General features: G+C 42.6%; 1 protein-coding gene across 1 annotated transcript in view; it reads right to left on the bottom strand.

The window, feature by feature from the left end:
• Nucleotides 1–13,952, bottom strand: part of LOC310689771 (collagen alpha-6(VI) chain-like) — a 55,995-nt gene that overhangs the window by 10,301 nt on the left and 31,742 nt on the right. Inside the window, exons 20-30 of the mRNA XM_083467750.1 lie at nt 13,840–13,875; nt 10,589–10,651; nt 9,369–9,431; nt 7,748–7,810; nt 6,542–6,604; nt 5,619–5,669; nt 4,810–4,845; nt 4,514–4,576; nt 3,565–3,627; nt 2,726–2,761; nt 1,392–1,428 (exon numbers count right to left, since the gene is read on the bottom strand). Coding sequence (XP_083323876.1) covers nt 1,392–1,428; nt 2,726–2,761; nt 3,565–3,627; nt 4,514–4,576; nt 4,810–4,845; nt 5,619–5,669; nt 6,542–6,604; nt 7,748–7,810; nt 9,369–9,431; nt 10,589–10,651; nt 13,840–13,875 — 574 coding nt within the window. The remainder of the gene's footprint in view (nt 1–1,391; nt 1,429–2,725; nt 2,762–3,564; nt 3,628–4,513; nt 4,577–4,809; nt 4,846–5,618; nt 5,670–6,541; nt 6,605–7,747; nt 7,811–9,368; nt 9,432–10,588; nt 10,652–13,839; nt 13,876–13,952) is intronic.

Here is a 13,952-nt window from a genome sequence, read left to right as displayed (position 1 = left end):
GGGACATTTTTAGTGTTTGATGTTTTATTGTGTTGTTAATATTCTGTCGGGAGCTGCCCAGAGTGGCTGGGGAAACCCAGCCAGATGGGCAGGGTATAAATAATAAATTTTTGTTATTTGTTATTATTACTACCTAGAAATGATAACAGGTGAATTGTGCCACTGCAAATACTGCCATGTGGAGCAATGCTTTAAAAGCACTGGTTTGGAAGTGCAGCAGCAGCAGCAACAACAACTGGTGTGATACTCACCCGTCCAACAAGCTAAACAGAAAGAGGAGAGAAAAAGATATGGTTCCAAATTAGATTCCCTTGAAAACGTTAAAACAGAGAAAAGCACAGTTATTAATGGCACATTTCCCCTAAACTGCCTCCATCAGGAGTGCTATGCATTTGGATAATAAGGTTAATTTAAATCATAAAATAAATTAATCCCTAATTTTCAACAATAGGTAAAGATTGCAGAATAGAAATATACAGGAGAAATTATAATCCAAAACAACAATTAGATCCAATTATTAAATGAATGTGCATTTGCTTTTATGTGATGATCAGAGTCCGCCCCCTGCCAACTTTCAAACATCAAATTGTGTCCCATGCAAAGACTCCATGGTATAAAAAGGGGGTCTTTGGTGGGCAGAGTCTCCAATTTACACTACAAAACTGTTTATTGGGGCTGGCAATTGATATACATACTATGCAGTTTTATGCAGTGCCAAAGGCCCAAGAGAATCTCCCAGGAGCCCACCTTCCCAGATCTAACCCTGCCACACTACTACCAATCAGCCCACCCTGAACTGGATGGTTTTGGCTGGACAGGAAGTCGTGTGGTATAGGCTCTCTTGAGCAGGAATGACTTGCATGCGCCATGACTGCCTGGGATATCATAGCTCAACATGAGATTGCATCATGCCAACGCTAGCCTTAAGGAAACCAGCCCTGAGTGCTCACTGGAAGGACAGATCCTGAAGCTGAGGCTTCAATACTTTGGCCACCTCATGAGAAGAGAAGGCTCCCTGGAAAAGACCCTGATGTTGGGAAAGATGGAGGCACAAGGAGAAGAGGACGACAGAGGACGAGATGGCTGGATGGTGTTCTCGAAGCTACCAAGTTTGACCAAACTGTGGGAGGCAGTGGAAGATAGGAGTGCCTGGCGTGCTCTGATCCATGGGGTCACGAAGAGTCGGACACGACTAAACAACTAAACAACAACAACAATGCTAGCTTGAGGATAGCCCTTTGTAAACTGTTAACTGAACCAACCAACCAACCAGGGTTTTCAGCCCCACTATTTATTGTAATTGCAGGCAAGTGGTCAATATATTAACCGGGCTCAGTCTAGAATGTTCTTCCTCCTTTCCGTATCAAAAATCAAAATCGGGCAGTACTTACGGCTGTGTTCACGCAGATACTCAATGAGTTCACAAGGCTGGGGTGGCACGGGAATGAAAATGAAAAGAGATACGTTGTTAGCAGAAGAAATATCTGATGTCTAAGCAGGAAGTGCAAGTTGAGAGCCGATATGTAATTATTAGGGTGTTGAATCAGGTCTCGGAAGACCCAAGTTTAAATCCCACTCAGTAAGGATGCATATTGTGTAAGCCCAAGGTAGCTATCATCACTCACGCTATCGTATCTCATACACGTGGTGCCACGATGCTGATAATGCCTATTTAAGGCACATTATGTGGGTGTGTCCGGTGGAGTGTTCTTTCTGGTCGCAAATTGTATAAATTGTTTAGGCATGGCATTGAGAAAGTCGACAGAAGCCAGTGCCGGATTTATGTATAAGCTAAACAAGCTATAGCTTAGGGCCCCACTCCCTTGAGGGCCCCCCCAAAAATGAAAGGAAATAAACCTGGGTGTATATTTCCAAAATATAAGATAAAAAACAAACAAATTTGATAAAATGCATATTTTGTTATGTGCAAATGGCTTTAGATACCTATTACCATATAGCATATATTCAACACAGAAAACAGCAAAAAGGACGGCTGGACATATAAAGGGCCCCATTACCTTCAGTAGCTTAGGGCCTCATCAAACCTAAATCCAGCCAAGTTTTGGGAAATTCAAGGAAGCTGAATTTCCCAAAGGGAAGTTTTAAATATTTAACGCTGTATTGTTTTTAACACTCGATTGGGAGCCACCCAGAGTGGCTGGGGAAACTCAGCCAGATGGGCGGGGTATAAAATTTTATTTTATTTTATTTTATTTTATTTTATTTTATTTTATTTTATTTTATTTTATTTTATTTTATTTTATTTTATTTTATTTTATTTTATTTTATTTTTAAAGATTCAGGACAGATAAACGAAAGCCTTTCTTCACACAGCTAACCTATTGGATTCACTCCTATTACAGAAAGTGAGGGGCATCAACTTGAATAGATTTAAAAGAGGATTAGACAAATTCACGGAGGATAAGGCTATCGTAGCTACTTAACCACGATGGCTGACCAGCTGGACTACATGAGCCATGGGCCTGATTCTGCAGGCTCTTCTTGTGTTCTTAATTATTGCTCACATTAACTTGCTTTTGGAATAGTCTTTAATATTTATGCACGTTCCTTCACTTTGAAATCATATCCCTGCGGTGTGGGGCGTGACAGGTGAGCAACAAAAGTGGATCCTGCAATCCCTTATGGTTGCAAAGAGACTTACACTTCAAGGCTGGAAGGGGAAAACACCCACACATCATAAATACTGCATTCCAGGTATACGTACCGAAAATGAGGACAGGCCCTTCTCGCCTTTTGGACCCTAGAAGAATAAGGTTGGGATCAGAGAACTATACGTTGAACCGAAGGTCAGCTGGTGGTATTTTTCTGATAGAAGAGTCTTGTTGGTGCCCATGCCATCAATGTTATAAGCCAAGGGCAAGTGCAACGTTTTCTGATCTCTTAACCATGGTTAACTGCTCAGCCATACCCCATCTTGCATTTTTCCACCTTCTCTAACGGATGCAAATCTCTCCTTTCCTTCTACAGCATTCACCACAACACAACTTTATGCCTACCTAAGGTGAACATTAGCCATGGTTTGTTTTAATGCCTTCTAACCCTGGTTTAAAACAACAGCTTCTGCATTTACTTGATTGACTGATATAAAATGTTTTAAACCATTTGGCTGGTATAAAAATACTCTCTCCCCAGCTTCTGCTATTGCTTTTGTATTAATGTCAAGTAGCAGGAAGTGAGTGGCAGTTGAGTCCCATGGCATTCCACACCGTAGATGTCATGGGACAGAATAAAAATTCCCCAACAAGGCCTTTTGAAAGTGGTCTGACGCTTCAGAACTATTAGACAAGAATGCAGCCGATTCTGAAAACGCACAGGTGCTTCTATAGGACTGATGAAATCAAGGTTGCTAAGCGTTTCACCAGCATCATGGGAATCGTGGCATTAAGGAGTCCCAGTTGGCTGCAGATGGGAGCATGACTTTACTAAAACTCAGATCACTTCATAGGCCTGAGAAGATGAGCACATTAGAAATCTAGCAACTCAGAGAATTAGACTTGTTTCTGATGCATATAAAGCAGCATATGTTTATAGAACAAAACATACCGGACGTCCTGGAGGACCCCAGGCTCCTCGGCCACCCGGTTCACCTTTTAATCCTGGAGTACCCTAGAAATGTTACATAGACAATCTGTTTCAAGTACAACATCGAAAAGACGGTACGTTTGCATATTCACCAGAAATAACAGAAGACAAGGAACCTCCCGTCATCAGAAACGACACCCAATTAGTATTATATTAAGGAGGGAAAGCTCGTCAGAAAAGCAGCTGAACAAGTACTAATATATACACAGAGAGAACCATTGTGGCACACGTCGCCATCTCTTTTGGAAACAAATGCTAAATCTGGATGCTTTCCTTGGTCATAGACAGCTCTTTGCTAGGGCTGAATAGTGGGGGGATTTTAGATGTTACTACACATGGCAGTGAAGGGAGGCGGGTGGCGCTGTGGGTTAAACCACTGAGCCTAGGACTTGCCAATCAGAAGGTCGGGGTTCGAATCCCCTCGACGGGATGAGCTCCCATTGCTCGGTCCCTGCTCCTGCCAACCTAGCAGTTTGAAAGCACACCAGTGCAAGTAGATAAATAGGTACTGCTCCGGCGGGAAGTTAAACGGCGTTTCCGTGTGCTGCTCTGGTTTGCCAGAAGCGGCTTAGTCATGCTAGCCACATGACCCGGAAGCTGTACACCGGCTCCCTCAGCCAATAAAGCGAGATGAGCGCCGCAACCCCAGAGTCGGTCATGACTGGACCTAATGGTCAGGGGTCCCTTTACCTTTACCTTTAAGGGAAAGTTGGACTTTCCAGTATGAAATCAGAAACCAGGACGGCTTCTCTAAATCAGGGACGTCCCTGGAAAATAGGGACACTTGGAGGGTCTGTTAATCCCATCTTCCCAGAAGCTGAAATATAAGTACTACAGGAAGGGCATGTAAGAACCAAACTAACCAATAATACTATTTAAAAAGACACCCTCAAATTGCTGTTCACCATACCATTCTTCCCCTAATGCCTTTTGGTCCTGGTTCCCCAGGAAGGCCTGGGTCTCCACGTTCACCCTGTTGAATTGGATAGAAAACAAAGAAGGTAAAAATGTCTGTCCTAGCAAAGAAAGAAAAAATCAAAATGTAAGCTTATTCGGCTTCCCATGATAGACCTCACTATGGCCACTGAAATGGGAAGCAGAGTACATACAGTCAGTTCAATTTATTACCAGAAATGCCAATAATGACTGCATTAGGATTGAATCCCTTGTCAGGATTTGGCCCTCAGAATATATGTACATGGGTACCTGCTCTCCAATGTCTCCTGGGAAGCCTTCTTCTCCCTATAATTTAAATATATATTTTATAATTAACATTCTAAAAATTCCTAGACGGATGTTTCTTTTGCTATTTTTTAATCAAGAAAGTGTTGACAAAACTGAGGATAGGTGTAAACTTAAGGTAGAGAAGGAAACAATCACGAAACGTAACAGGAAAAGGCTATCACTCCGAGAGCTAATAAATAAAAAAATGGGGTATGGTTTTTGTAGTGACAAAGAGATTCTAGTCTATTCCAAGCAAGCATAGTTCATTCATGCACAACTTTTGTAGATCACAGTTTAACATTCAACATTCACAAAGTAAAAATTAGTTCCCAGCTAAAACCACCCACCCACTCACGAAGAAGAAAAGCACAGTTTGGTTTGAAAAACAGCACCTCTCTCTTAATAATGAAAACTGCACAAGAAAAAAAACAACACCTATTAAAATTGCTTATGTGTTTCCTTTTCTTGCATGTAAAGAACCCCTTTAGATTTCAGCCAGCAACTAAATATCTGATCCTTATATGCTCATTGTGAAAACTGTGGGACTCAGAAGTGCGCCCTTTTGGATTAGGATTCCCCAGTCATATCAAAACAAGAATTTAATGCAGCAATTTAACACCAGGCAGTATTCCTTTCCCAAAGCTACGCACTCTGTAGGTTCTACTGATGATAATGACATTTGCACTCATGTAAGGGAATCCACAGTAATTAATTGGGAGTAATTCCAAACTGCATAAAAACAAGTTCAAAATTTCATCTACAGGTTTTTTAAATTTTAAAAATGTAATTACCTTTGATCCTTTCTTTCCTACTTCACCATATCCAGGAATTCCCTCATCCCCCTAGGGCAGACAAGCAAGAGATATGTTTAAAAGTTGGTGGTCAATTCCTGAGGGAATATATTAAAAAAGTGTGTATGAAACATATTTGTTCTGTCGTGAACTTGGGGCAGGGCTGTTGTGGAAGGCACCATGTTGGTTACTGTCATATTGTTGTTGTTTAGTCATTTAGTCGTGTCCGACTCTTTGTGACCCCATAGACCAGAGCACGCCAGGCACTCCTGTCTTCCACTGCCTCCCGCAGTTTGGTCAAACTCATGCTGGTAGCTTCAAGAACACCATCCAGCCATCTCATCCTCTGTTGTCCCCTTCTCATTGTGCCCTCCATCTTTCCCAACATCAGGGTCTTTTCCAGGGAGTCTTCTCTTCTCATGAGGTTTCCAAAGTATTGGAACCTCAGCTTCAGGATCTGTCCTTCCAGTGAGCACTCAGGGCTGATTTCCTTCAGAATGGAGAGGTTTGATCTTCTTGCAGTCCATGGGTCTCTCAAGAGTCTCCTCCAGCACCATAATTCAAAAGCATCAATTCTTCGGTGATCAGCCTTCTTTATGGTCCAGCTCTCACTTCCATACATCACTACTGGGAAAACCATAGCTTTAACTATACGGACCTTTGTCGGCAAGGTGATGTCTCTGCTTTTTAAGATGCTGTCTAGGTTTGTCATTGCTTTTCTCCCGAGAAGCAGGCGTCTTTTAATTTTGTGACTGCTGTCACCATCTGCAGTGATCATGGAGCCCAAGAAAGTAAAATCTCTCACTGCCTCCATTTCTTCCCTACCGTCATATACATGGGGGCAATTCACATCACCCTTTGAGCCCAAGACACTTTTGGTTTTCAGTCAGGCCCTTTGAGTAAGATGAACATAAATTACAAACCCTCATTCCTTGTGGACCACGGGGGCCTGCTGGTCCTTTCGTTCCAGTATCCCCAGGTTCTCCCTGTTGGGCAAATTGAGTACATCATCATATATGAGAACCAAAGGTGTGAACCAAAATGGAAAGTTGCTGAATCAAAATCAGAACAGAGAATGAGATATGTAGCAAACTGAGAAATAGTTACTGGTAGGGTTAGAATAGCTCCAAAAGTGAAAATCAAGACAGAGTTGTTGTGCTTTTCTCTTTTTTTTAGGGGAACCAAAGCTTTTTTTAAGGAATGTTCGACACGATTTAATCTCTGTTGACAGTTTTCCAGGACATTTGCCTGATTTCCAAAAAACAATCCATGACGCCAATTTGGGGGAGAATTCCAGGACATGTCCTGGAAAATCAGGACGTATGGCAGCCCTAGTTACTGGCAACGTAATTTGTGTTTGGCCACAATCCCCCCAAAACAAACTGTGTACTTCCGCCAGAGTGGGATTAATTTTTCCATAGTTAAGGTAATTTGGGATTTATCAGTTAGAGACTCGAATTCACAGACATTCTTTCACTGTTAACAAATACTCGTTTCTTTCGTTGTTTGTTTGTTCAGTTCATAAGTCACCTAATAAAGAAACATGTGCACTATGAAATACACGTTTGCACAAACTTTGCCTTGAACAGGGACTGCTCAGCCACCGTCTATGTAAAGTCTGTTTTGACTATTTATTTGAATAAAGGCAAATTAAATATTGCCGTTTTAGGAGCAGCAGCTCTGTGCCTTTTACAGCAGCATAGAAGGAAAGCATTGACAGGCACAATTTTTCCTGATTACAGGAAAAAACAATGCCTGCTTGTCTTTTGTCATGCAACACATAATGGCAAAAAGCTCCTGTCAAAAAAGAAGTCGTAGTTAGCAAACCTAATTTAAATGCTAAGGCGTTTTTTTTTCCCCACAGAGAGAAAAAAAGGTTTTGGAGAATCTGCATTGGGAATTTTTCTCCTTATCATTTATAGCAGGGTGGCTAACATGTGGTCTTTGGGCTGTTGTTGGACTCCAACTCCCATCAGGCCCAGTCAATACAACCAGTGTTTGGAGATGATGGGAGTTATGATCCAACAGCATTTGGAGGGCTGCACATTAGTCACACCTGATGTATAGACTGTATGGGCAGACTTTACACTTTGTGTAGAAAAATTAATAGCAGACATTTGAAAACATACTTCATTTCCTCTTAGTCCAGGTTTCCCTTGATTTCCTTTAGGGCCTGGGATTCCCAAGTTTCCCTGAAAAGAAAACAAACATTATATCAAGCTTTTTAAGTTTGACCAGAAAGAAAGAAAGAGAAAAGGAAAAGGAAAGAAAGAGAAAAAGAACAAGAAAGAAAGAAAGAGAAAGAAGGAAAGAAAAAGAGAGGGAGAGAGAAAGAAAGAGAGAGAGAGAAAGAAAGAAAGAAAGAAAGAAAGAAAGAAAGAAAGAAAGAAAGAAAGAAAGAAAGAAAGAAAGAAACTCTTATCTTCTGTAATGTGTGGAACCTTTCAGTAATACTCATTGCTGTACTTTATCTCTGTAGCACCCGCTGCCATTGGCTATGAAGACAGTGCCTCCCGTACTGTGTATTAAAGGTAAAGGGACCCCTGACCATTAGGTCCAGTTGTGAATGACTCTGGGGTTGCGGCGCTCATCTCGCTTTACTGGCCAAGGGAGCCGGCGTACAGCTTCCGAGTCATGTGGCCAGCATGACTAAGCCGCTTCTGGCAAACCAGAGCAGTGCACGGAAACACCGTTTACCTTCCCGCCGGAGCGGTACCTATTTATCTACTTGCACTTTGACGTGCTTTCAAACTGCTAGGTTGGCAGGAGCAGAGACTGAGCAACGGGAGCTCACCCCGTTACGGGGATTCTAACTGCCGACCTTCTGATTGTCAAGCCCTAGGCTCAGTGGTTTAGACCTCAGCACCACCCACGTCCATTACAACCCACAAATGCATCCTGGCCAGGGCCAGCCCTACCATTAGGCAGAGTGAGTCAGGTGGCAGATGCCAGGGATTGGCGGCAGTACCCCTATTCCCTAAATCTAGTCTGCTCTGCTCCTCCTGAGGGAGCCTGCTGGCTTCAGGCACAGCAGAGGATATTTCATTGCCAGTGCTGAAATCAGAGTCAATTGCAAGTCTAGTCAGATTCAATCCATGGAACGGGAGGCTCCATCCTGTCCTTTGCTACAAGGAACAAAATGTCTCAAGCCAGCCTGATATGTTCCTGAGTAAATTGCACACAAAAGCCTCCCCACCCCACACCCCATTCTCAGGGAATTCTTTGTTCCATCAGGCCAACCACACACCACTGCCGACTCTTTTAAGAGACACCTCTCTCCATGTACGACACAATTAAGTCTACTCATGTACATACTTCCTATATAGATTTACAAGGGGAAAGAAGTAGCAATTTTAAACAATGGCAGAATCACTCCCTTCTCACTTCCATGCCTTGGCCATTGCTGTTGTGCAACCTACCTTCAATTTTGCTTCCCTGCCCCCACCCTGACTCCATGCAAATCCCTCAACCGGGGCTGTGCGATGACATCCTTACGTTTTTATTATATAAAGAGATATCAACATGAATAGTGAAAAATACAATACAAAATTTATTCAGTGTTAACTACTGATGTAATATTCTTTTTGTTTGTAGAGAAAAAAGGTCATCCTCTAAAGGAAGAGTTTGTTTATAAGTGCATCCCGAACGGCTGAGTTTTTGAAATCACAGACGGGTCTCGCTTCAGAATGCTTGAAAAGCACTGTATTAAGAAAGATGAATCTCACTGAAATATGCATGAGGCCATTTTACCGGAAGACCTTTGTTTCCTGAATGTCCTTTCTCTCCTTTCTCACCAGGAATTCCACTTGTCCCCTGGAAAACAAATTACATCTAAGAAGTCTGGTAAATTCACCCAAATGTATACCTGAAAGCTTATTAACTTTATGCTACATATGTGAATTTGTTTTTATGTGCTTGTGAATATTAAGGATTAGAACATTAATAAAGGAGAAGAGGTTAGTAAATGAAAGGAGTTAATATTATTAGAAATATGAATTTGGAGAACTGTTAAACAGGTGATATAATGAAATTCAGTTAGAGGGGACTTGAGGAAGTCAGTTATCAATGTAATGAAATTAGGGATTTGAAGTAATAATTATTTTGTGTCTTTTTTCTCTGTTCTGTGTTTTGTAATGTTTTTCTTTGTGATAAACGTGAAAATCAATTTAAAAAATTGGAAAAGAAAGAAAGAAACATATATGAATTTGAAAACTGGGAAACATGTGGGAAGCCAGGCTGGGAAGGCTTTTTTGCAATAAGCATAAGAAGACATATAATAGATCCAGAATCTATTATATGTTGTTTTTGACAGAGTCCAGGCAGATGGGCACACAATCAAATTTATTTCAAAGTTAAGTCTTTCCAAATACACTTATCCCTGTACACAAGTAAATGATGTTCCTTAAGTTTTCTCTGGCCCAAGTTTTAAAGCGATTTGGCATGGGGACACTATTTTTAAAGAAGCTTTTGAACGTGCTTAGACATTTTAAATATTTGATTAAGTGCTTGCTGCTCTCAGCGCCTTGGTGAGGAAAGGCAGGATAATTAAAGAGCGGATATCTTAAGAGCAGTACACACTGGTACCACTTGCCCTTTTAAAAGCTCTCACGCCAAATTCTCAAGGTTTCTCTATATCATGTTCTACACACCTGTGTTTTTAGCCGGGCAATTATTCAGTGAGCTTTGTGCAATGTTATTCTGTGTGTGTGTTTAATATACTGTTGATTTATGAGACAAGCAGAATCCCTGACAATAGCAGACACAATTTTTTTTACACACAGACAGAGAAAGTAGAGTGCAAACTGATATATCTCAAATGTCACCCACAGCAACTTAAATAGATCAGCTACCTGATCTATTTAATGGGAACGACTGAACCTGGGATCATCTGCATTCAAACTATGTGACTTTCCATTTATTTACACCCTTTCCCTCAACACACACATACATTGACTAGTGCTAATACCCACCTGTTGACCTTCGAAGCCTTGTTTTCCTTCCAGACCTGTGGGACCAGGGTTTCCTTTCGTCCCCTGAAAGAAGAACATTCTTGTTGGCTTTGGTTTCCCCCAGTGAGTATGATAACGATCTTACTTCCTCCCCATCTTAGTTTCTATAACTTAAAAACACCACAACAATGTTTCATGCTACACAGTAATGCCATTTAGATTCAATAACGTTGGACGCAAATCTCATGCGGGGGATTTTAACAGGGCCCCACAGAGCTGTGCTTTCCGCCATCTTGTGTGCGCACATTGGCATGTTCACAGGCCTTGATATTAGCAAAAAGTGGAGGGTTTGTGCCTTCCATGTTTCTATCCAGTGCATGCTTTCCACCTATTGGTGCTCATGAAAAACATGCAGAAGGAAGGGCTAGATGTGTGGGATGTAATCCATTAGGAGCAGTCAAGTACAGCATTCCTTGTTTTCCTAGAGTAGACAAGCAAGGGAATGTTTGGTCCAGCCAGTCGAAACTTCCTGTTCACCCTGGCCTGGAGCATTCTTCCTTGCATGTGACTAGTGGGTGGGCGTGACCTTTCCAGACCGGGTAAAAGATCAAGGCATTCTGCCTCTCTCTCTCTCTTTTCCATCTTCCTTTCGTCCTGTGAACTGCTGGACTGCTAGCCTGCAGTCACTAGGTAAATCTTCCTTATGGGGTAAACCTGTTTGTATATGTTTGAAACTTCAAGCCTAAAGCCTGCCTTCAGAGATCACACTGCCTGATCATGAGTAAACATTCTTTTTGTTACTTATGAATAAGACTGTGGTGTCTTTATTCTTTTAGGAGGGATTCAAGGGGGTCTTAAGGTAAAGGTAAAGGGACCCTTCACCATTAGGTCCAGTCGTGACCGACTCTGTGGTTGCAGCGCTCATCTTGCTTTATTGGCCGAGGGAACCAATGTACAGCTTCCGGGTCATGTGGCCAGCAAGACTAAGCCGCTTCTGGCGAACCAGAGCAGTGCACGGAAACGCCGTTTACCTTCCCGCCAGAGCGGTACCTATTTATCTACTTGCACTTTGAAGTGCTTTCAAACTGCTAGGTTGGCAGGAGCAGGGACCGAGCAACGGGAGCTCACCCCGTCGTGGGGATTCGAACCACCGACCTTCTGATCAGCAAGTCCTAGACTCTGTGGTTTAACCCACAGCGCCACCCACGTTCCAACAAGGGGGTCTTACCAGGAAAATATTAGAACACATTTCAATCTGAACAAGCCAGACTGAATTGTGTATTGTCTTGAGAAACTCACATGAGTTTGCAACTAGTTTTCTGCTGTGTAAAGGGCAATGTAAACTCTGCTAAGTAAGTTAGGAAGGATATTAATAAACAATATATCCTCTCCTGAACATTCCCACAAGGTGGAGATAAGGGAAATGCACACAGGCTTCCAAGAGTCAGACTAGATGTTTGCTAGATATGTAGATACGTTGCTGGGAGTGGGGGTGCAGGGAAGATTTCCATTCCAAATGTGGTTGGAGCCCTGTGTGCTGCCTTTTGTACAAGGATCGTCCTTGATCACTTAATCACAAGCCTGTGATTAAGTGAGAAGAAAAAGTCTTGACTTGCAGCTGCACGCTACATATCTAGTAAATGTCCACTTTGTCCGTTATTCTCCCCAACACCTCTTCATGCTGCCTGCTAACCAGGAGGGAGAAGATTAGGCTTCTTACAACCAGTGAAAAATGCAGAAGAGAGATTAAAAATCTTCTCTTGTTTTGTTTGGACAAGCGTCCTTTGAATTTCTTCTCTTTGACTCCGTCCAGAAGGCAGACACCCACACTTCCTTCATTAGACTCTTCCCCCTCCAGCCAACTCTGAGCCCATCTAGGGTTGGGCTTAACTGACAATTTCATTTTCTCTCGGTTTCTTACTTTTCTGGTCTTGTGCCCCACATTTCCATATCAATCTGAATATATATATATTTAAAGTCAACATGAAAATTCAGCAACATTTTAGTGTGGCTGTCTCCTAATATACACTGTTGCGTGTGCAATGTTGTCCAACATGCAAATTTTTGCAAAGCACTTTCCCCTAATATAATGCATTTTTGTACGTTTCTTTTCATTAAAATATGCATTTTTTGGTGAACATTACTTGGCTGCACAACTGCATTGCAAAATTCAGAGAATTGCTAATTGCGTGTTCAGACCCAGAAAACTCCCCCCTAAATAAATTCACACATGACTCAAATTTTGGTTTTGGTTTTTGGCAGAATTTAGGCCACAACTTTATTGATTACAGAAAGTGACTGGTTGCATAGACTCTGGTTCAACTAGCTCCCTGCCACGCAGGTAGCGCTGATCCAGGGTTCCAGCATAGGTCAGCCAAGGGTGAACACCTGGATAAGCAGAAAACCGGGAACGGGCTAACTCCGCCACCCAAATGTTCCCCTGGACTCAGGCATGGGCACAACCCCTTCACAGGGGTTGACCAAACCATCGAGTCCTTGGATTCCTTTAATGGAATACCCTTCACATAGGGATGGCGAGAGCGTTCTCCCATCACTATCACCTGAACCAGAGCCTATCCGCAACCTTACACATTGTGATGATTTCCTACGCAGCAGGAGAAACCCAAATGGCAACAGCCAATCAGTCAAGTGGGGGAAATTCCTGCCGTGCCCCTGTCCCAACGACAAACGACACACGACAGCATAGCAAGGTCAAGCGCACAAGCCCTAAAAGTAGGGAGAGGTGGGCGGGTGTTCCAAATGCACGCATCGAAAGAGGAAGCTCTGGGTCACGTGCATGGGCATAAATAGGTCCCTCGAACCGTTTGGACTGCGTCCCATTGGCCAGATTGCACCCAGCTACAAGGGACCTACCAATCGGGTGTTGTGGCTGACCAATCGTACCCACCCACAACACAGGGTGTTGGTTGTCCAGGTCTCACCACAATACGTGCCCTCTTTAAGGGAGGACCCGATTTTCATAAGATGGCTGTGTTTCGGTTGGTGTTTCGGTTCCCAAGTGCAAATTAGGGAGGTTTGCCTTCTAGTGTGAACCAAATATAATCCCACCCCCACCCACCCAATTCCTAATTTCTACACTTTCAGACAGGATTGGGGTGGCATGAAAATGCCAGGTAGCTCCATCTCCCACCAATCTACGGTACTCTTCTCTCTCCAACTAGTTTTTCCTTACTGACCTGGGCAGTCAGGAGTTCCTGTGGTTATGTCTCATAGCATACTTACTGAAACTGGTAAAATTAAGAAAGACATACCGGTGGGCCTGGAAGTCCTCTTCGTCCCTCTGGTCCCTACGACAAAAGGAATATTTGTTACTTTAAAGATCCTAACTTGATGCTACAAACATTCACAGGCCTGCTTTTTGACG

The sequence above is a fragment of the Podarcis liolepis genome, assembly GCF_965112155.1.
Source record: "Podarcis liolepis genome assembly, chromosome: 12".
NCBI lineage: Eukaryota > Metazoa > Chordata > Lepidosauria > Squamata > Lacertidae > Podarcis > Podarcis liolepis.
Note: the sequence above shows the minus strand (reverse complement) of the source record. Positions and strands in the feature narration are given on the sequence as shown.